The 17,635-nt window shown below is 45.5% G+C and overlaps 1 protein-coding gene across 4 annotated transcripts in view; it reads left to right on the top strand.

The window, feature by feature from the left end:
• The window catches only part of flvcr2a (FLVCR choline and putative heme transporter 2a), a 45,942-nt gene that overhangs the window by 23,808 nt on the left and 4,499 nt on the right, over positions 1–17,635 (top strand). Inside the window, exons 4-10 of one of the 4 annotated variants that reach the window (XM_014182463.2) lie at positions 10,932–10,999; positions 11,121–11,224; positions 13,589–13,699; positions 14,222–14,327; positions 14,457–14,568; positions 14,962–15,020; positions 16,059–16,171. In XM_014182463.2, coding sequence (XP_014037938.1) covers positions 10,932–10,999; positions 11,121–11,224; positions 13,589–13,699; positions 14,222–14,327; positions 14,457–14,568; positions 14,962–15,020; positions 16,059–16,133 — 635 coding nt within the window. In that variant the 3' untranslated portion in view covers positions 16,134–16,171. Of the gene's footprint in view, positions 1–10,931; positions 11,000–11,120; positions 11,225–13,588; positions 13,700–14,221; positions 14,328–14,456; positions 14,569–14,961; positions 15,027–16,058; positions 16,172–17,635 lie in introns of all 4 variants that reach the window. The other 3 variants (XM_014182394.2, XM_014182447.2, XM_014182330.2) reach the window with 3 other exon arrangements.

Raw genomic sequence — 17,635 nt, 5'->3', positions numbered from 1 at the left:
CGGGAAGTCATCGAACGGAGTCTCTCGGACATTCGGTTTCCGTTTTATAAAATGTTCACATTTTTGTCATTTTTCACCTGTCCCGGATTATATCACAAGAGGGCGAATGGAATCATATTGCAAATGTAACAAACATCACCAATCACGACGTGGCCTTTTCTCCTAAACGGAAAAGACTTCGAAGACGAAACTTGGTGAGCATTGGTTTGGCATAATGGGCAGTTGGCCCCGAACAAGACGGAGTCGAGGCCTCAACGCTTTTTGAGTTAAGGCCATTTTTCTGGGATTAAAGGTCAAAAATTAAAATAGAGCGCTAATTTGACCACTTCACGTCAAAGTACATGAGCCTACGGTGTCAGGAAAAAAAGAACCAGACATTTATCTATCGTCATTTAAGAGAAATCGTACAATGTACAATTGGTGATATTCACATTTTTTTTTTCAAATTCTCAAAAAAGTTACAGATCCAGTTGCAGCGTGTTCAGATGAATCCGTTAAGGCGGGTTTCGGAGATCTGTGAGATTTCTGTGATTTTCTGTGATTTTCTGAAATAACACACACTCGTTCAACCCTTTGTAAATAAGTCAGTTCTTAACGTAAAGACTTAAAACTCAATATTCTATAAGAGCCTAACCCAAGGAGGATATGTGTTCACTTTCAGCTTCCTGCGTCAACCAGAAGTGCCTTAAAATGGTGTCATAGGGGCTGTTTCGAAGGGTTAAAAAGGTCAGATCTTTCCACAACTTCATATGTGTGATTAGGCAACCCTCATGAACTGTAAATCAGTCATTTCTCCCAACAGATGTCAAAGAAAAGCTCTCACACACACGCACACATACACACACAGCAAGGATGGAGTGACAGAGTGCGGTGCTTAAAGACACACAGAGCCTGCAATGGCATTACCATTATCTCTAGGCTGTGCCGAGTTCAACGAGATGCCCCGCTTGACCGTAGCTCGCTCTGAGAGCAGCAGCTGTGAAAAAAGTAGGCCCAAAATTAAGCCTGCCCCTAAATTCCAGGTGCTTTTGGGGGACAACGGCGGAACCGTTAGGGTTAGAAGGACAATTTAACCACAGGAATGTTCCTAAGGTCCTCCCGATCTGTGCAAGCATAACCTTGACCATGTGGCATTAACCCTTAACAGTGAAAAAAAGGTGTTAACATCAAAAAGTTTGCAATGACTTTTCTCCCCATAGGAATACATTGCCAATTCCCCTTAATTCAACCTCAAGCCTATGTGGGTTATGAATGTCTTGTGAAGCTGTCTTTGATGACTATCCATCAGGCCACTATGAGGTCTACCTGTGTCGATTCTAAGCTTCCTGGAGCAACCAGAAGTTGTAAAAAACACCCTAAAGGTGTTTTGATTTAACCAGCCTGCAGATTGTGAAAATCACTGTATTCAACTCTGTGTAAATCAGTCAATTCTTAACCTCTATGGGCTAGGTCCCACCTACTCAACAGCCAGTTGAATCCTGTGGCGCGTTATTCAAATACTTAGATACAATTTTTCACAAATATGACTATTTTACACCATTTTAAAGATAAGACTCTCGTTAATCTAACCACACTGTCCGATTTCAAAAAGGCTTTACAACGAAAGCAAAACATTAGATTATGCCAGCAGAGTACTAAGCCAGAAATAATCAGACACCCATTTTCAAGCTAGCATATAATGTCACATAAACCCAAACCACAGCTAAATGTAGCACTAACCTTTGATGGTCTTCATCAGATGACAACCCTAGGACATTATGTTATACAATACATGCATGTTTTGTTCAATCAAGTTCATATTTATATCAAAAACCAGCTTTTTACATTAGCATGTGACTAGCATGTGACTAGCATTCCCACCGAACACTGCCGGTGAATTTACTAAATGACTCACGATAAACAAAAAGCATAACAATTATTTTAAGAATTATAGATACAGAACTCCTCTATGCACTCGATATGTCCGATTTTAAAATAGCTTTTCGGTGAAAGCACATTTTGCAATATTCTCAGTAGATAGCCCGGCATCACAGGGCTAGCTATTTAGACACCCAGCAGGTTTAGCACTCATCAAAGTCAGATTTACTATAAGAAAAATGTTATTACCTTTGTTGTCTTCGTCAGAATGCACTCCCAGGACTTCTACTTCAATAACAAATGTTGGTTTGGTCCAAAATAATCCATCGTTATATCCAAACAGCGGCGTTTTGTTCGTGCGTTCTAGACACTATCCTAAAGGCTAAATAAGGGTGACGAGCATGGCGCAATTCGTGACAAAAGAATTCTAAATATTCCATTACCGTACTTCGAAGCATGTCAACCACTGTTTAAAATCAATTTTTATGCCATTTTTCTCATAAAAAGCGATAATATTCCGACCGGGAATCTGCGTTTAGATAAACAGACAAAGGAAAAGAAAGCATTCGGTCGAAGCGGGCACGCGCCTAAGCCCATAGTACTCTGAGTGGCCACTTGCCAAAAGCGATAAAGTGTTTCAGCCAGAGCCTGCCTCGATATCGTTCAACTTTTTCCCGGGCTCTGAGACCCTATGGAAGACGTAGGAAGTGTCACGTTATTGCACAGATCCTGAGTCTTCAATAAAAAGAGCCAAGATGAAACACTACTTCTCAGACAGGCCACTTCCTGCTTGAAATCTTCTCAGGTTTTGGCCTGCCATAGGAGTTCTGTTATACTCACAGACACCATTCAAACAGTTTTAGAAACTTTAGGGTGTTTTCTATCCAAAGCCAATAATTATATGCATATTCTAGTTACTGGGCAGGAGTAGTAACCAGATTAAATCGGGTACGTTTTTTATCCAGCCGTGTCAATACTGCCCCCTAGCCCTAACAGGTTAACATAAAGACTTAAAACTCAGGATTCTGTAAAGGCTTACCCCAATGAGGATATGTGTTTACTTTTAGCTTCCTGTGCCAACCGGAAGTGCCTTAAATATGGGTCACAGTAGCTGTTTTGAAGGGTTAAAAAAGTCAGATCATTTTGAAACGTCATATGTGTGACTAGGTAACCCTCATGAACTGTAAATCAGTCATTTATCCCATCAGATTTGCAAGAAAAAATTATACACACACAGCAAGGATGGAGTGACACAGTGTGGGGCCTAGAGACACACAGAGTCTGCAATAGTTACCTTTGTTTGAACTGTCAAAGAACCCTCAGACCTAGAGCTCTGAAACTTTAGAAACCTGTTCTAGAGCTCAAGTCGATAGTGCACGGTGAGTTATGTGGCTCTAGACGGTTCTCAGACCGAGAAACAGCCTCGTACAGTTGCAATAACTTCAATTAATTTTGACATCACGAAAATTGCGACATTTAGAAATGTCCCAGAGTCACAAGACTAGGTGCATTGAAACCGCCTCGGCCCATCGAGACGGACCCCAACGTTTCTGTCCGATAGCTCATTCAAGGACCCCGTAGCAACGCCCGGAAAAAGTGGATTTTCAGCACCAATTAAGGTCGTTGCTCGGGCACAGAATGACCTATCGAGCCAAAACTTGGGATTTGGGGTCGCCTCACATAGACCTACACATAATGTCAAAGCTGGACCCGCAGCTAGAACGTAACTACGTGTTTTATGTTTTTTTATGGTTTAAACTGAAGGCGCTGTGAATTATGGGCCTGCTCTGAAATATGTGATTGTTGGCTTCTAAACGAGTTGGAAAAAGTGGATTTGGTGTCAGATGGTATCAGTTTGGTGTCAGAATGACAATATGTTTAAACAGTGATGTACAATCACCAAAATGACATTCTGAAATCAACACCAACGAGCGATGACAAATTCGTGATGCTAAATGCCCATTGAAACATATTGCAAATGTAACGCACATTTGCAATGTGATTCAACAGTGAAAAAACATCACCAAATGGACATGATGAAATCAACACAATGAGCGATGGAGTGGAACCACAGTCACTGCCCGGCCATCCCGAGTTCATCGGGCCAGTCAATTTTGCATTTCTGCAGTATTTTTGAGCATGTCAAATTCGTGATGGTAAATGCCCATTGAAACATATTGCAAATGTACTGTGCATTTGCAATATGATTCAATAGTGAAAAAATATCACCAAATGGACATGATGAAAACACCACAACGAGCAATGGAGAGGAACCACAGTCACTGCCCGGCCATCCCGAGTTCATCGGGCCAGTCAATTTTGCATTTCTGCAGTATTTTTGAGCATGGCAAATTCGTGATGGTAAATGCCTTATGAACCTGTCTTCGATGACAATCCATCAGGCTACTGTGAGGTCTACCTGTGTCGATTCTAAGCTTCCTGTAGCAACCGGAAGTTGTTAAAAACACCCTAAAGGTGTTTTGATATAACCAACCTGCAGATTGTGAAAATCACTCAATTCAACCCTGTGTAAATCAGTCAATTCTTAACGTAAAGACTTAAAACTCAGGATTGTGTAAAAGCCTACCCCAATGACAACGTGTCGATTCTAAGCTTCCTGTGCCAACCGGAAGTGCCTTAAATTGGGGCCACAGTACCTGTTTTGAAGGGCCGCAGTGGTGGGTAGTATATGGGACTTTGGTGACAAAACGGATGGCACTGTGATAGACTGCATCCAATTTATTGAGGAGGGTATTGGAGGCTATTTTGTAAATGACATCGCTGAAGTCGAGGATCGGTAGGATGGTCAGTTTTACGAGGGTATGTTTGGCAGCATGAGTGAAGGATGCTTTGTTGTGAAATAGGAAGACAATTCTAGATTTAACTTTGGATTGGAGATGTTTGATGTGAGTCTGGACGGAGAGTTTACAGTCTAGCCAGACACCTAGGTATTTGTAGTTGTCCACATATTCTAAGTCAGAACCGTCCAGAGTAGTGATACTGGATGGGCGGGCAGGTGCAGGCAGCGATCGGTTGAAGAGCATGCATTTAGTTTTACTTGTATTTAAGAGCAGTTGGAGGCCACAGAAGGAGAGTTGTATGGCATTGAAACTCGTCTAGAGGGTTGTTAACACAGTGTCCAAAGAAGGGCCAGAGGTATACAGAATGGTGTTGTTTGCGTAGAGGTGGATCAGAGAATCACCAGCAGCAAGAGTAACATCATTGATGTATACAGAGAAGAGAGTCGGCCCAAGAATTGAACCCTGTGGCACCCCCATAGAGACTGCCAGAGGCCCGGACAACAGACCCTCCGATTTGACACACTGAACTCTATCAGAGAAGTAGTTGGTGAACCAGGCGAGGCAATCATTTGAGAAACCAAGGCTGTTGAGTCTGCCGATGAGGATGTGGTGATTGACGGAGTCGAAAGTCTTGGCCAGGTCAATGAATACGGCTGCACAGTATTGTTTCTTATCGATGGTGGTTAAGACATAGTTTCGGACCTTGAGCGTGGCTGAGGTGCACCCATGACCAGCTCTGAAACCAGATTGCATAGCGGAGAAGGTACGGTGGGATTCGAAATGGTCGGTAATCTGTTTGTTAACTTGGCTTTCGAAGACCTTAGAAAGGCAGGGTAGTATAGATATAGGTCTGTTGCAGTTTGGGAAGAGTGTCCCCCCCCCCCCTTTGATGACCGCAGCTGCTTTCCAATCTTTGGGAATCTCAGACGACACGAAAGAGAGGTTGAACAGGCTAGTATGGGTTCCATGTGTGTGTCTGCTAGGCTTCCTTTAGGACAGGGCCAGTGAAACCCAAACACAGTGTCCCATGTGGATCCGCCTGCTCTCCCTGCAGGCCTCCTCGCTCAAACTAAATAAAGACCTGCTTCTCTGCAGACTACAGATCCTGCAAAATACTCAGAGTGCAGAAACAAAACGTACATGTGTCACGACTTCCACTGAAGGTGGCTCTTCTCCCTGTTCGGGTGGTGCTCGGCGGTCATCATCGCTGGTCTACTAGTTGCCACTGATCCTTTTTTCTTTTTCGTTTGGTCTTGTCTGTTTTGATTGTGCACCTGTTCCTTGTTTAGGATGATTATTGTGGGTATTTATTTTCTCCCTACCTGCTTTGTTTCGTGCGGGTTTATTTTCGTTTCCCTGTTTTTATGTTGGGTGACGTGATTTTGTTCATTACTTCATTCAGGTGTTTTCCCTAGATTTTGTTCTAGTGGTGTTTTTGGACTGTGTATTTAGGTCCTGTGCCTGTATGTTTTGGATGGACTTTATTAAACACTTTTGATTGCATTTACTCCTCTCCTGCGCCTGACTCCTACACCCACCTCTCGTAGAGAGCCGTGACAGAAACCCGCACCACAATTATGGAGTCAGCAGGAGCAGATGCGCCCTCCCCCTCCATGGAGGAGCGTGTACACCAACATACAGCCGTTCTCCACCAGTTGGGAACGGCTATGGATCAGGTACTGGCGAGAATGGAGAGATGGGAGAGGAGTGGTATCCCTACACCATCATCAGCCACTCTTCAGCCTGCACCACCACCCACTCCAACGGTATCCAGCTCCAGCGGGATTCGACTCGCGCTCCTGAGGGAGTACAATGGAGCGGCTGCCGGGTGCAAGGGGTTCCTGCTCCAATTAAAGCTTTACCTGGCAACCGTTGGCCCAACTCCCTCGGGAGAGGAGAGTGTTAACGCCCTCATCTCCTGCCTTTCGGTGAAAGCCCTGGAGTGGGCCAACGCAGTTTGGGAAGGCCCAGACTCAGCGAGGGAGGATTACCCGAGTTCACCCGCCTCCAGGCTGTGTTCGACCATCCACCTGAAGGTAGAGCGGCGGGTGAACGTCTGTTTCATCTAAGGCAGGAGACGAGGAGCGCACAGGACTTCGCGCTGGATTTCCGGACCCTGGCCCCAGGCGCAGGGTGGAATGAGAGGGCCCTGAAAGACCATTATAGGTGTAGCCTATGAGAGGACGTCCGCAGGGAGCTAGCTTGTCGGGACACCTCCCTTACCTTGGACCAGTTAATAGACATGTCCATTCGACTGAACATCTTGCTGGCTGCCCGTGGGCGTCCTGATCGGGTCCTGCTCGTTCCACCCCCCAGCCCACCTGCTCCGATCCCCATGGAATCGGGAAGTGATGCCGCTAGGCCGACTGGAGGAAGAGCCTCCTCCTGCACCAGTTGTGGTCATAGAGGACACACTGCTGACTGGTGCTGGAGGAGCTCGTCTGGGAGTCAAGAGGGCAGGCAGAGCGCTGCTCGAACATCCCAGGTGAGTCCGCACCAGACTCACCCAGAGCTCCCTGTTGGTAAAATGTATGTGTATGTTTCCTTTCCTGAGTTTTCCCCTCACTCCCAGCATAAGGCGCTAGTAGATTCAGGCGCAGCGGGGAGCTTTATTGATTGTGGGTTCGCTAATAAGTTAGGGATTCCCTTGGTTCAGTTGGACCAACCCTTCTCCGTGCACGCCTTAGATAGTCGACCACTAGGGTCAGGGCTGGTCAGGGAGGCCACGGTTCCACTGGACATGGTGCCGCGAGGGGGGCGTGAGGAGCGGATTAGTCTCTTCCTCATTGACTCTCCTGCGTTTCCGGTGGTGCTGGGGTTTCCCTGGTTGGCTGATCACAATCCTAAAATTTAGTGGAGACAGGGGGCTCTAGAGGGATGGTCAGAGGAGTGCTCAGGTAGGTGTTTAGGTGTTTCCATCGGTGCGACGACGGTGGAGAGTCCAGACCAAGTCTCCACCGTGCGCATCCCCCCCGAATATGCCGATTTGGCTATCGCTTTCTGTAAAAAGAGGGCGACCCAATTACCACCTCATCGACAAGGGGATTGTGCGATAGACCTCCAGGTTAACGCTGCACTTCCTAGGAGTCACGTGTATCCCTTGTCACAGGAGGAGACAGTGGCTATGGAGACATATATCACTGAATCTCTGAGACAGGGATACATTCGGCAATCCATGTCACCCGTCTCCTCGAGTTTCTTTTTTGTGAAGAAGGATGGAGGTCTGCCTCCGTTTATTGACTATCGAGGTCTAAATTCCATTACAGTGGGGTTCAGTTACCCACTACCTCTCATCGCCACGGCGGTGGAGTCATTCCACGGAGCACGCTTCTTCACAAAACTGGATCTCAGGAGCGCGTATAACTTGGTGCGTATCCGAGATGGAGATGAGTGGAAAACCGCGTTTCGTACCACATCTGGCCATTTTGAGTACCTCGTCATGCCGTATGGGTTGAAGAATGCTCCAGCAGTTTTCCAATCCTTTGTAGACACGATTCTCAGGGACCTGCACGGGCAGGGTGTGGTGGTCTACATCGATGACATTCTGATCTATTCCGCTACACGCGCCGCGCATGTGTCCCTGGTGCGCAAGGTACTTGAACGATTGTTGGAGCGTGACCTATACGTCAAGGCCGAGAAATGTGTGTTTTCCAAACAATCCATCTCCTTTCTGGGGTATCACATTTCCACATCTGGGGTGGTGATGGAGTGTGACCGCATTGTGGCCGTGCGTAATTGGCCGACTCCGACCACGGTCAAAGAAGTGCAGTGGTTTTTAGGGTTTGCCAATTACTACCGGAGGTTTATCCGGGGTTTTGGACAGGTGGATGCTCCCATTACCTCACTGTTGAAGGGGGGGCCGGTGCGTTTGAGGTGGTCGGCGGAGGCGGACAAAGCTTTTGGTCGTCTGAAGGCTCTGTTCACCGATGCTCCCGTCTTGGCACATCCAGACCCCTCTTTACCATTCATAGTGGAGGTGGATGCGTCTGAGGCTGGGGTTGGAGCTGTGCTTTCACAGCGCTTGGGCACACCCCCCAAGCTTCTTCCCTGCGCTTTCTTCTCTAGGAAGCTCAGTCAGGCGGAGCGAAACTATGATGTGGGGGACCGGGAGTTGTTGGCTGTGGTCAGAGCCCTGAAGATGTGGAGACATTGGCTTGAGGGAGCGAAACACTCTTTTCTCATCTGGACTGACCACCGTAGTCTGGAGTACATCCGGGCGGTGAGGAGACTGAATCCCCGTCAAGCTAGGTGGGCGATGTTTTTCACCAGATTCCGCTTCACCATCTCGTATAGACCAGGTTCCCAAAACACTAAGGCTGACGCACTGTCCCGTCTCTATGATACCGAGGAGCGGTCGATCAATCCCACTCCCATACTTCCGGCCTCTTGCCTGGTGGCACCGGTGGTGTGGGAGGTGGACACGGACATCGAGCGGGTATCACGATCAGATCCCCCTCCACCAGGTTGTCCAGCTGGTCAGAAGTACGTTCCGCTTGGTGTTCACGATAGATTGATCAGATAGGCTCACACACTACCCTCCTCTGGTCATCCAGGTATTGATTGGAAGGTGCGGGGTCTTAGAGGGAGGTACTGGTAGCCCAGTTTAGCTAAGGACGTGAGGATGTACGTCTCCTCCTGTTCAGTGTGTGCTCAGTGTAAGGCTCCTAGACACCTGCCTAGAGGGGAGTTACAGACCCTTCCCATTCCACAGCGGCCTTGGTCCCACCTGTCGGTGGATTTCCTCACCGATCTTCCTCCATCACAGGGGAACACTACGATCCTGGTCGTTGTGGATAGGTTTTCTAAGTCCTGCCATCTCCTCCCTTTGCCCGGTCTGCCTATGGCCCTGCAGACCGCAGAGGCCCTGTTTACACACGTCTTCCGGCCTGAGGACATTCGTTTCTGATCGGGGTCCCCAGTTTACATCCCGGGTGTGGAGGGCGTTTATGGAGTGTCTGGGGGTCTCGATCAGCCTGACCTCTGGTTTTCACCCCGAGAGTAATGGGCAGGTGGAAAGAGTTAATCAGGATGTGGGCAGGTTTTTGCGGTCATATTGCCAGGACCGGCCAGGAGAGTGGGCAAGGTTCGTCCCATGGGCCGAGATGGCCCAGAATTCACTCCGCCACTCTTCCACGAACATATCACCATTTCAGTGTGTGTTGGGCTATCAGCCGGTCCTGGTACCATAGCATCAGGGCCAGACCGAGGTTCCTGCGGTGGAGGATTGGGTGCAGCGCTCAAAGGAGACCTGGAGAGCCATCCAGGAGTCTCTTAAACGGGCTGGTGGATGGCAGAAGGTGAGCGCTGACCGCCACCGCAGTAAGGCTCCAGTGTTCGCGCCGGGGGACCGGGTCTGGCTCTCGACCCGAAACCTGTCCCTCCGCCTGCCCTGCCGGGAAGCTGGGCCCACGGTTTGTATGGCCATTTAAAGTCCTGAGGAGAATAAACGAGGTATGTTATAGGTTAAGGCTCCCCCTCACTATCGTATTAACCCCTCGTTTCATGTGTCTCTCCTCAGGCCGGTGGTAGCTGGTCCACTGCAGGACGCTGGAGTGCGGGAGGTCCCTCCGCCCCCCCCCCGGACACCGAGGGGGCACCGGAGTACACTGTACGGTCCATCCTGGACTCTAGGCGCCGGATGTGGGGCCTGCAGTACCTCGTGGATTGGGAGGGGTATGGCCCGGAGGAGTGGTGCTGGGTAAGGAGGGGGGACATCTTGGACCCATCATTGCTGAGTGAATTCCACAACCGCCGTCCGGATCGCCCTGCGCCTCATCCTCCGGGTCGTCCTCAAAGGCCGGCGTCGACGCGCTGTGTCGGGGGGGGTGTACTATCACGACTTCTACCGAAGGTGGCTCCTCTCCCTGTTCGGGTGGTGCTCGGCGGTCGTCGTCGCCGGTCTACTAGCTGCCACCGATCCTTTTTTTATTTTTCGTTTGGTCTTGTCTGTTTTGATTGTGCACCTTTTCCTTGTTTAGGTTGATTATTGTGGGTATTTATTTTCTCCCTACCCGCTTTGTTTCGTGCGGGTTTATTTTAGTTTCCCTGTTTTTATGTTGGGTGATGTGATTTTGTTCATTACTTCATTCAGGTGTTTTCCCTAGATTTTGTTCTAGTGGTGTTTTTGGACTGTGTATTTAGGTCCTGTGCCTGTATGTTTTGGATGGACTTTATTAAAAACTTTTGTTTGCATTTACTCCTCTCCTGCACCTGACTCCTACACTCACCTCTCGTAGAGAGCCGTGACAACATGTTTCTTTATGTTTTCTGCAGGGCTGAATGTCGGTTGTTTCTATGCTGTTTCCACACTGCTGAACCGGATGATAATTGAGCATTATCCAGTAAGTCTCACCCCAAATCTTAACCCAACTGGCCATGACCTGCAGTTATAGCCACACTTATTCAAAGGAAAATATTGAGTTGTTCCCTCCCCAAATAAGTAAAATATTTATTTCCCCGAAGGGTGAAGAGGTGAATGCTGGGAGAATTGGCCTCACCATTGTCATTGCCGGGATGGTGGGGTCCCTCATATGTGGGATCTGGTTGGACAAGACCAAAACCTACAAGTAAGACACTCTTATCCCTCCTAGGACTGAACATTTGAGAGTACCCAAGAAAGACTTAACTGAAATTAAACACACATTATTACATCAGAATTATGCTCCTAGATACAACTCTTTTTTTGTGACTTTGATATCTCAGTGGGTCTTTCTTAGAACTAAGTAACTAAATAAGGTAACATACACAAGGTCCCCAGTCCCCACCTAAGACACATTTCATACGATTATAATAGTGTGGCTGTAGCTGATTGCTGACAAGGCTGCTGACTCTAATCTTTAATCTGATGACACAAGAAGATTCCCAGGAAATGTCATGATCCTCTGAAGCTTTTTGGTCAAGCTCTGTAATCAAGTCAGTCAACCGAACACTTTATTTAGATAACATTATCTTCGTTTTCTGACACCATCAGACTCCATCTAGTGGTTATTATGTAAATATTAAACATGAAGGAAACAAGAATGTGGTTAATGTAAGTCATGTCAGTCACCAAAACTCTATTTGTTTGCAATGTTGTAATTTGTCCATGTTAGAAAAGGTTTAGTAACTGCTGATGAGTCATCTTTGAGACCTTTTGCCCTGTTAATTACTGATTAAAAGGTGATTCGTGGAAACTATTGTGTATAGTCTAGTTAATTCTGCTTTCATGCTCAAGCAGTAACCAGATTCACTGTATCTACCTAAGCTTACTCGTAAGTCGTATATATTGTATCCCAATAACTTATTCCTTGTCAAACATACCATAGCTTGAAAAGGTAACAATCAGTAATGTTGTGATACTTTCTTGAGCTCCGGGTTACAAAACAGTAAACCCAATATGATATTGGATGGGCTGGGCTCTTGCACACAACAGCCTCTCTCATTAGCCACTCTAAATGAAGCACTTTCTGCATGAAAGTCTTTTAAATCTCCTATTCAAAGGCAGGCTTCTAGGTGGATGAAGTATTTGTGTTGGAAGTGGGAACCACTGAGGTTCTGGAGGAACTGAGTGTGGAATCTGATGCGTCTCCCTGCATATCTAAGCTGACAGGCTTTGTCCAAGCATCCTATCAGCTGAAGTACTGGCCTGTTGGAATGGAAGCTCCGGGGACATTCATGCAGTCATTCAGACATCTGCACAGACAATGTCTAATTCCGTTTTACCTTTCTATTTGTTTTAGTCAAATAAAACAGGCTGTTGTTTCTCACCACAGAGCAGCCATTCATCAAACACCTTCTGACCTGATCTTGAACAAACAATGATTCATCTATGTGGTTCAGTAGCAGCTGACACCCAGTTTTACACATTTATGAATAACAACTACAGTACCAAAACCAAGTGTTTACCTGCCAACCTAGCCCCCTAACCCTCACTTCACCCAGCAGTCTAAAACAGAACAATTCTTCACATGCCATTTTAATATATTCAGCCAAAGCAGTCAACCCATATTTCTGTTGTTGACATACATCCATGTGAGAGAGTCACAGGACTAAGTTGTATTAACAACAACAGCTGAGTGGAGCAATGTTTCACTTGTGGTTGTACAGGAAGAGCTTCACCATAGTAAGCATGTTGATCTAGGCCAGAATATGCCAGAGTTATGCTAAGGGGGTCTTAGGAATCTTGTTTTTCTTCTCATAAAGAATGGGATGGGAGGTGTTGACAGTGAAGCCACAGCCAGCCTCATCCAACAGTTCTGCATGCCAATTGAGAACTGGAACTTGTTGCTGGTGCTGTGTGTAGGTCTCACAGGCAGTGTTGCCCCTGGGAAGTTTCAGGACTGGGACTTTTCTTAAGTGCTTTGTGGCCATGTTATGTAAAAGCAATATCCAGATGAGATAAAAACATTGCAGACTCATTCAAATCCTATATGGGTTATACAATATTGAGCAAGGCTGTCACAGGCGTCGAAAGGATTAGACCAAGGCGCAGCGTGTATAGTGGTCATCTTTTACTTTTAATGAAAAGCACTTCACAACAAAATAATAAACGCTCAACAGTTCCGTCAGGTACAATCACTAAACGGAAAATAAACACCCACAAGACCCAAAGAAAAACAGGCTGCCTAAGTATGGCTTCCAATCAGAGACAACAAAAGACACCTGCCTCTGATTGGAAACCATACTCGGCCACACATGGAAAATGAAACATAGAAACAGAAAACTAGAACACATTCCCCTAGAAACAAACCAACCCCAAAACACCCAAAACAACCCCCCTGCCACGCCCTGATCATTCTACTATGGCAAGATGACCATTCTCACTGGTCAGGATGTGAAAAAGGCACCAAATAAAGTTAGACATTTTTTGTTTATACATACATACATACAGTAGATTTCATACAGGCAAAAGCAGGATAAAACAAACTAATATTATTTACCTCTCTCCCCAGACAGACTACCCTGGCTGTGTATCTCATGTCCTTCATGGGAATGGTGGTCTATGCCTTCACCCTGAACTTAGGCCACATATGGGTGGTGTTTGTGACATCAGGGGCTCTAGGGTAAGAGTGAACAAACACTGTGAGCAAACACAATGATGTTTGTGAATGATTTGCATTTCTCAGCTATTCCCACCCCTAACATGTCAGTTGTAAGAGAGGGTAGACTAGGCCTTCTTTTCTGGTCGCACTCCAAGAACACTGTATGCTATTTACATTACAAACTGTCTCCTTGCTCTTTAAACAGCCACTCTGTGAGAAGAGACAGACAACATCTTGAGACACTGATTAGTTGTGTTAAAAGAACATTTTTTGTAAAGTGTTGTGGCAGACAAGCTAATTTTAATGATTCTGTGCAACATTCATTATTTTACCTTGGCATTGAATAAGTATGTTATCATTTGTTAATTGATGTGTAAAGGAGATGACCAAGAGCTGAAGGTTTAAAGGGTATGCTAGGTAATGGCCTCAGAGGGTTTTTGATTGTGGAGTTGATTTTCTCTCAGCATAGTCAGCAGGCATGAAATGTAAAAGTGCTCTTTAGCTCAAGTACCAACAACACCGATAAACCTCCTATGTCTTTAGGTTCTTCATGACTGGATACCTGCCACTTGGCTTTGAGTTTGCTGTGGAGCTGACCTTCCCAGAGGGTGAGGGCACCTCCTCAGGCCTGCTCAACTGTTCAGCTCAGGTAACAGGGACCATACTAATGACAGCATCGAAAGGTTTGTTGTATGCATGAGGTCTACTGTATGTATGAATGTGTTTAGAGATGATCAACTCTCATGCTGACTCCGCTCATTTGCCCTCCATCTTCCAGATATTTGGGATCATATTCACCATCGGTCAAGGGAAGATCATAGACCACTTTGGCACATTCGCTGGGAACATCTTTTTATGTGTCTTCCTCCTCATAGGGACCATCATGACAGGTAGAGTTTGCCCCCCCCCCCCACCCCAGAGTAGCTTTACAGTTGATTGAACATTGGACTCCTCTGCCTGCAGTTGTTATAGTTAAGCACAGTGACATGTTATGTGATCCACATTATATGGGGCTCTAGTAGTGCATGACTCATTGTGTCAGTCAAGCAGACATTGCATAACAGCTGTGTCTAACATTCATCATGGAGTAATAATGCCCTCTAGTGACTTATAATGATCATGATGAAAATGAACACATTTTCTATATACAGTAGGACATTTCTCATATTGTTTCAAAGGCTATACATGTCCTGTGTATTCCTAAATATGTATGCTATGTATGACCCATGCATTCCTGAATATATGTTTCTGAGAAGTGCCTTTCCTCTCTCTAAATCTTACAGCATTCATCAAGTCTGACCTCCGACGGCAAAAGGCCAACCATCTGGCTGAGAATCAGGTGGTGAGTGTAAGTGTGTCTGTTTCTGCTATTTGGTGTCCAGTTAAAGGGGATGTGTCGGATACTGCCCCTGGCTGATGCTCCATTCAATGGACTATTCTGGCTGGCTGCTTCTCTGGGAATGGGTTCCCCTTGCTTGCTGTGGAGTGGACGCAGGGGTTACAGGCAGGTGTTACACACCACCATGCTTTTCTTCAGCTTTCTGAAAACATCCCAGGTGTTTCTGAAAGCATGACTCTGCACCTGCTGTCAGTTCTCCAACTCGCTGTATTTGATTGTATGCCTTGCGGGTGTTTGATACAGAATTTATGCTTGAGAAGTTTCTGTTTCATTCGACACAATCACCTGTTTTACAAAGATGCCTTTTGTCACAGATTATGACTACAGTTTGCAGAACTATAGAAAGCTATCACACAATATCAGGGTGAATTATCATTCTCGTTTATCTGGAGTATAAAACTACAATAATATTACACTGATTCATACTGTTTCATCACACTGTAGTTTACAGTAGGCAATTACACTCATTTGGTAGCAAAATAAATCAGATAAAAATGGCAAGCTCACTCAATATAAAATGGAATTTTCACAAACTAAATGAGCTTTAATCATATAATAGATTCATAATAAACTTCAGGCTCAACTCACCAGTGGTCAGGGATGATGAGATGTTCAAGATCAACTTTAAATCATTAACAATACTTTCATACCTAACAAATCCATTCTGCTCAGTGCTTGTATTCTTTCTGTTATGAGAATATCGCTATCACTTCTTTTATCTCAACGCAGGTTGGGAGCTTTACTCACTTAATTTATGCAAAACTACGATAATCCCATTAATCCAGTTTTATGCCATATCATTTCCACCCCCAGTCCTCATTAAGAGGAGGCTCTCTCTAGAAGCAGGTGGAGTGCTGGAATTAGAAGCCAGTGTTATGGGAGGGCCTGGTAAGGGCAGAGGGATTATGGTGATGGGGATGATGGCGGTGGTGGAGGAGCCCTTGGCCCCTCTTGTGCGTGATTCCCTAGCTGTTGTTCCAGGCTGCAGGCTCCCCATCTCGGGTACAGGACTACGGGGCCACAGCACCCAGCAGCCCACAGGAGCAGCAGTCCTGACACTAACCTCACTAAAACCCAAACACACACCTGCCAAGGTAGGGGCATCAAGTCTTTGAGGTTATATCACACAAGAAAAATGCTGCAGCTGCAGCTGCACAGTACTGTACAAAATGCAATCATAAAGAGCACTGGTATTGGTGATGTGTTGAGAACTGCCATTGGAAGATAAACACATCAAACACTTAATTTACTTATAATCTTTTCAAAATACTGTAGTCTATAACCCACCTCAATATGGTGAAAAGGTCTTAAACAAAGACATGGCACTTGCTATTTCTGCTAAGTGAAAATATCAATAATGTGGATTGAGATGCCTTGTGGGATTAGCCAAAATCGATTACAGGGATTGGTAAAGCATTAGGGTCCAAGCAGGTTTGGGAGTTAATATCTGGACAGTGTACTGCACTTTAATTATAAGTATCAGTAAAACTAATTTTCTGTCAGCTAAGCAGTGAGTGAGGCACTAAAGTACTGTAAAACCTTGGTGGAAATAAAGTGTTCATGCAAAATCTTTTGTTGAAGGATGCCGCTTGCTGCTTGAGTGCAATATTAGTGCTTTGAACTATTTGTGCTTCGGTTGATCATCCTTCTCAAAGCAAAGCCCTACTATATGAGCTCATTGGAAAAATAATCACCCTTTTGTTTATTGTGTAGCACAGACCTTTTCACTTCCAGTTCAGTTTTTTAAGTGAAGCTAATAAACCCCAGAGGAAATGTTTTGGTACCTTACAAAAACGGTTAGCAGATCAATCAGCTGTTTCTGTCTTCCAGAGAAAGATGATCATTACCTATAAATTGTATACATTACCTGTAAATTGTGGATTGATGTGCTTCTTGCATGAAACATATATTGTTTTGATGACAGCAATACTCGTATATTCTGGTACAGGTATTCCCAAACGGGCAATGCCGTCGGGGGTACGCCAAATAAAATGTGAATCACATTTAAAAGTATTTTTTCTCTCGCCTGAGTAGCCTCGTTTCACTGCCAAAAATGTAATTAAACCTAGTGTTCAGTGAAATAACAACACAATGTAAAATACAGGTAGCCTGGTCTAATAATTAACATCCAGTCGCATTAACCGTTACTCTCTTGCGGGAAACCTTCACTCTTGCGCAGACATTTAGAAACAAAACATGACAATTAGAAAAATAAGCCACTGGAGTTTTTTAAATGAGAATAAAGATGACTTTCGAGTAGTAATACGTATAAAAGCAACAGATACTATTAATAAAAGGGGTTAGAAGTGTCTTATATGGTGAGCTACAGAGTGGCTAGGACAGGCAAGCCCCATGCTATTGTGGAGGACTTAATTCTTCCTGCTGCCGCAGATACGGCTGGGACAATGCTGGGGGAAAAGGCAAACAAAACTATACAGACAATGCCTTCATCAAACAACACTGTTTCATGACACATCAGTGACATGGCAAGAGATGCGTTGAAACAATTACTGTTTCGCATACAAGCCAGTGAATTATATACGTTACAGCTGGATGAG

Source organism: Salmo salar, chromosome ssa01 (genome assembly GCF_905237065.1).
Source record: "Salmo salar chromosome ssa01, Ssal_v3.1, whole genome shotgun sequence".
NCBI lineage: Eukaryota > Metazoa > Chordata > Actinopteri > Salmoniformes > Salmonidae > Salmo > Salmo salar.
The sequence above is the reverse complement of the archived record's forward strand: the minus strand, read 5'-3'. Positions and strand labels throughout refer to the sequence as shown.